This window comes from Glycine soja, chromosome 12 (genome assembly GCF_004193775.1).
Source record: "Glycine soja cultivar W05 chromosome 12, ASM419377v2, whole genome shotgun sequence".
NCBI lineage: Eukaryota > Viridiplantae > Streptophyta > Magnoliopsida > Fabales > Fabaceae > Glycine > Glycine soja.
The window spans coordinates 18,993,098-18,997,530 of NC_041013.1; the positions used below are offsets into that span (position 1 = coordinate 18,993,098).

General features: G+C 42.7%; 1 protein-coding gene across 1 annotated transcript; it reads right to left on the reverse strand.

Annotated features, from left to right (window-relative positions):
• Positions 1–985: 985 nt before the first annotated feature.
• Positions 986–2,747, reverse strand: LOC114378852. The gene is made up of 3 exons (XM_028337452.1): positions 2,528–2,747; positions 1,092–2,350; positions 986–1,015 (listed from the first exon to the last, which is right to left on the reverse strand). The coding sequence occupies exons 1-3, from the start codon at positions 2,745–2,747 to the stop codon at positions 986–988; spliced, it is 1,509 nt and encodes a 502-aa protein (XP_028193253.1).
• Between the last annotated feature and the right edge of the window lie 1,686 nt (positions 2,748–4,433).

Here is a 4,433-nt window from a genome sequence, read left to right on the forward strand (position 1 = left end):
AACACACATTTTAAAACATAACAGACACAACGCTAGGGTTGAAATGCAAATTGCCAATCCAATGTTCATTAGATGTTGAGATCAAAGTTTACAAAGGACAGAAAATCTCTAGGGAGCCTCAGAGTATAATCACGTAGTGACTCTTCTAGCTGCCCCAAGAGCTAAGCATAATATCGCTTGATGATATCGGTGTTCACAGGTGAAGGCAACTCCTCATCATCCATGTTGGTGAGCACCAGTGCTCCTCCGGAGAATGCCTTCTTTATGATGAAAGGTTCTTCATAGTTCGGAGCCCACTTTCCCCTATCATCCTTTAGGGCTTGGGATGATTTCTTTTGAACAAGGTCTCCCTCGTTGAATTTGCACGGGTGTACCTTCTTGTTGAAAGCATTTTTTACCCGTCTCTGGTACAAACGCCCATGGCTCATAGCTACCAGACGCTTGCCTTCTATAAGATTGAGATAATCAAAGTGTGCTTGAGCCCACTCTGATTCTTTCAACCCGGACTCTACCAAGATCCTCAAAGAAGGAACTTCCACCTCAAACGACAATACAACTTCCATTCCGTACACCAACGAAAATGGTGTTGCCCCGGTTGATGTGCGTACCAAGGTGCGATAACCATGTAGTGCGAAAGGGAACATCCGTGCCAATCCTTATATGAAACGGTCATCTTCTAAATAATTTTCTCGATGTTCTTATTGGCTGCCTCATTCATCTTGGGCCTGTAATGTGTGGAATTGTGGTATTGAATTTTGAAGTCCTCGCACAATTCCTTCATCATCTTGTTATTCAAATTGATGGCATTGTCTGTGATAATCTTCCTGGGCAGTCCATACCGACATATTATTTCCTTTTTAATGAATCTGACTACCACGCTTCTCGTGACGTTGAAGGACTTTAACCCATTAGGTGAAGTAGTCGATTGCAACTAAGATGAAGCGATGCCCATTCAAATCCTTGGGCTCAATGGCCTTGATCACATCTATTCCCCACATGGAGAAGGGCCACGGTGCTGCAAAAATGTATAAAGGCATGGGCAGAGCATTGACATTGTCCATGAATGTCTGGCATTTGTGGCATTTCCTAACATGGATGTAGCAGTCGCTCTCCATGGTAAGCCAATAATACCCCGCCCTCAGAATCTTCCATGCCATAGCATGCTCGTTGGCATGTGTTCTAAAGGAACCCTCGTGGACTTCCACTAGCATGCGTTTAGCCTCCCTAGCATCCACAAATTGGAGTAAAACCATGTCATGGTTCCTTTTGTATAGAATGTTTTCATTCAAGAAGAAACCGGTTGTCGACCTTCTTAATGTTCTCTTGTCGTTGTCGGAAGCCTCCTGTGGGTACTCCTTGTCTTCGATGTATCGCTTTATGTCAAAGTACCAATGTTTACCATCATGTTCCTCTTCTATCAAACAAGAATGCACGAGTTTTCCACGACATATAAATTCAATGTATGGCATGTCCCCATGCGGGGTTAGTTGGAACATAGATTCTAGAGTGGCAAGCGCATCGACCATTTGATTCTCCTCTCTGGGAACATGGTGGAAAGAGACATCATCGAAGAACTCAACCAACTTCTTGATGTATGTTTGATAGGGTATCAGCTTATGATCCCTAGTCTCCCATTCTCCCCTTAGCTGGTGAATCACCAAGGCTGAGTCTCCGTACACTGTGAGCAACTTGACGTTGAAGTCAATTGCCGCTTGGATCCCAAGGGCACATGCCTCGTATTTGGCCATGTTCTTCGTACAATCGAAACCCAACCTGGCCGTGAAGGGAATGCATTTATTGCCGGGAGAAACCAAAGTCGCCGCAACCACATGGCCTAGGGTGTTGGACGCATCGTCGAACCACACGATCCACTTATCCCTGTCCTTATCCTTTGACTTCTCTTCGAACAAGGCCATAATGTCTTCATCCGAAAACTCCAGATGCATGGGATGGTAATCATTGAGAGGTTGCTGAGCCAAATAGTCTGCCAAGGCGCTTCCCTTTATCGCCTTTTGGGTGACATAGACAATGTTGTACTCAGATAGAAAAACTTGCCATCGAGCAATCTGCGTCGTAAGAGCGGGCTTCTCGAAAATATACTTGACTGGGTCCATCTTGGATACCAACCAAGTAGTATGGCTCAACATATACTGCCTTAGACGATGGGATGCCCATAACAAAGTGCAACATGTTCTTTCCAGCAGAGAGTAGTTCATCTCGCAGGCTGTGAACTTTTTGCTTAAGTAATAGACAACCCATTCTCTTTTTCCGGAATCGTCGTGCTGCCCCAGCATGCATCCCATTGACTCATCCAACACCATCATGTACAGGATGAGAGGCCTCCCAAGCACTAGTGGCATAAGTACCAAAGGATTCATAATGCATTGTTCGATCTTTCCAAATGCCTCTTGACAATCATCATTCCAATGAATGGACTGGTTCTTACGCAAGAGTTTAAAGAGCGGCTAATAGGTAGCAGTGAGCTATGATATGAACCTTGAGATGTAGTTTTGATGCCCCAAGAAACCCTGGACTTGTTTCTCGGTGCACAGCTTAGTCATTTCAAGGACGACTTTTACATTTTTAGGGTCCACCTCTATCCCTTTATGACTTACGACGAAGCCCAACAATCTTAACTGGTACTTTTGCAGTCTCTTGAACAACTTCCGCAAGTTGACGAGATGTTCTTCCTCAGTCTTAGACTTGGCAATCATGTCATCCACGTAGATCTTAATTTCCTTATGCATTATGTCATAATGCCACCATGGCCTGCTGATAGGTTACCCCGGCGTTCTTGAGCCCAAAGGACATCACCTTATAATAGAATGTTCCCCAGAAGGTGATGAACGTAGTCTTTTCTATGTCCTCTGGTGCCATCTTTATTTGATTGTAACCCGAGAACCCGTGTCGCAACATGCCCTTTTGCGGGCGTGCGAGGCGAGGCTTACGGGTGCGCTTTCCAAAGGAGGAAAGATGCGCGGAGTCGCCACCAACGTTTATTTGTGGAAAACGTCGAAAAAACCGAAGGAAACCGGTCAAAATGAAAATTCTAAGTTCGGGAGTTGTATTTACGTTTGAGGAAGGTATTAGCACCTCTCACGTTTGTCTCAAAGGACAACAACCTATTTTTTAGAATTGTGGAAATTGTGTTACCTTAACTTTTATTTCATTTTATTTTTTGAGGTCGACAAAAGCGGGGTTTTTGCTCCTACCCTCCTTTGGAGAGGAAATCAGACCTACGTAGTTCTTTCTTAAAAGTGAATCAAGCGATTCTTTTTACTTGAATTTGTGATCATTTTTAAGGCGTTGGACGTTAAAAATGATCCTTTTTACTTGGTAAGAAACTGAAATGATAAACTTTCAAACCCTATTTTTTGTGGACGAGCTTGACTAGGCGAGTTGATTTTAGCCTTAGTTTCACTTTAGTTATTAGTCAATCCAATTAAGAATGAGAAATCCCAAAGAGAAAACGTCCGATTGATTTTTTCGCTTCATTTTACTAAAAGATATTTATTATTATTATTATATAATTATTTTACCTCTTTTTTGATTTCCAACGTGGTTACGGCATGACCGAACGGTCATAATTCATTTTAACCGAAATTAACGGATGATACAATTCAAATGATCGGTGGAAATTTATTTTATTTTTTGATTAGGCGAGAAATGACTTAAATAAATGACTGAAGCACGTCAAAAGGGGTATAGAAAGCGAATGAAAATGAGAATAAAAATACATGAAACAAAATGTGGACCACCACGGGTACATAGAATGAATTGAAAAGCTCAGTTTGGGGTACTTACCAGTTGAAGACTGAAGAAAACGAAGAATGAACGATGAATGTCGAAGAACGGTTGAAAATCTTCGCGTAATTACTCACGGAAACATTACGGAAGCGCCTCGGCTTGCATTTTCTTCACGGAAACAATTTTCCTCAGCAATTTCGAGAGAATAAGAAGTGCCAAGAAGGCTGAACCCTTTCCCTCTTCAGTCCTCCCCCTATTTATAGCAAAATAGGGGAGGAGCTTTCCACCCAGCTCGCCCAGGTGAGCAAGGTTGCTTCCTCCAGAAGCAACAACCTTCTGGAGGAAGAATTTGGAAGGCCCAAGTGGGCCTAATTGCTATTTGTACCCCCCTTTTTACTAAATGCACCCCCTTTACCTTTTTTGGTAATTCTTTTTCCGTAACGTTACAAAACTTTACGAATTTCGTAACGATACTTATTTTCCTTCCGCAAGGTTACGAATCCTTACGGATTATGTATTTACTCTTTTTTAGCTTTCGAAGAAGTTACGAAAACTCATGGATTGCGAAAAACACCTCCTTTCGATTTCCGTCACATTACGGAATTTTCACGGATTGCGTAAGCCTGCTCCCTTTTGATTTTCGGCATGTCTCGGGACTTCACATATTGTGCAACAAAGGGTGCCAA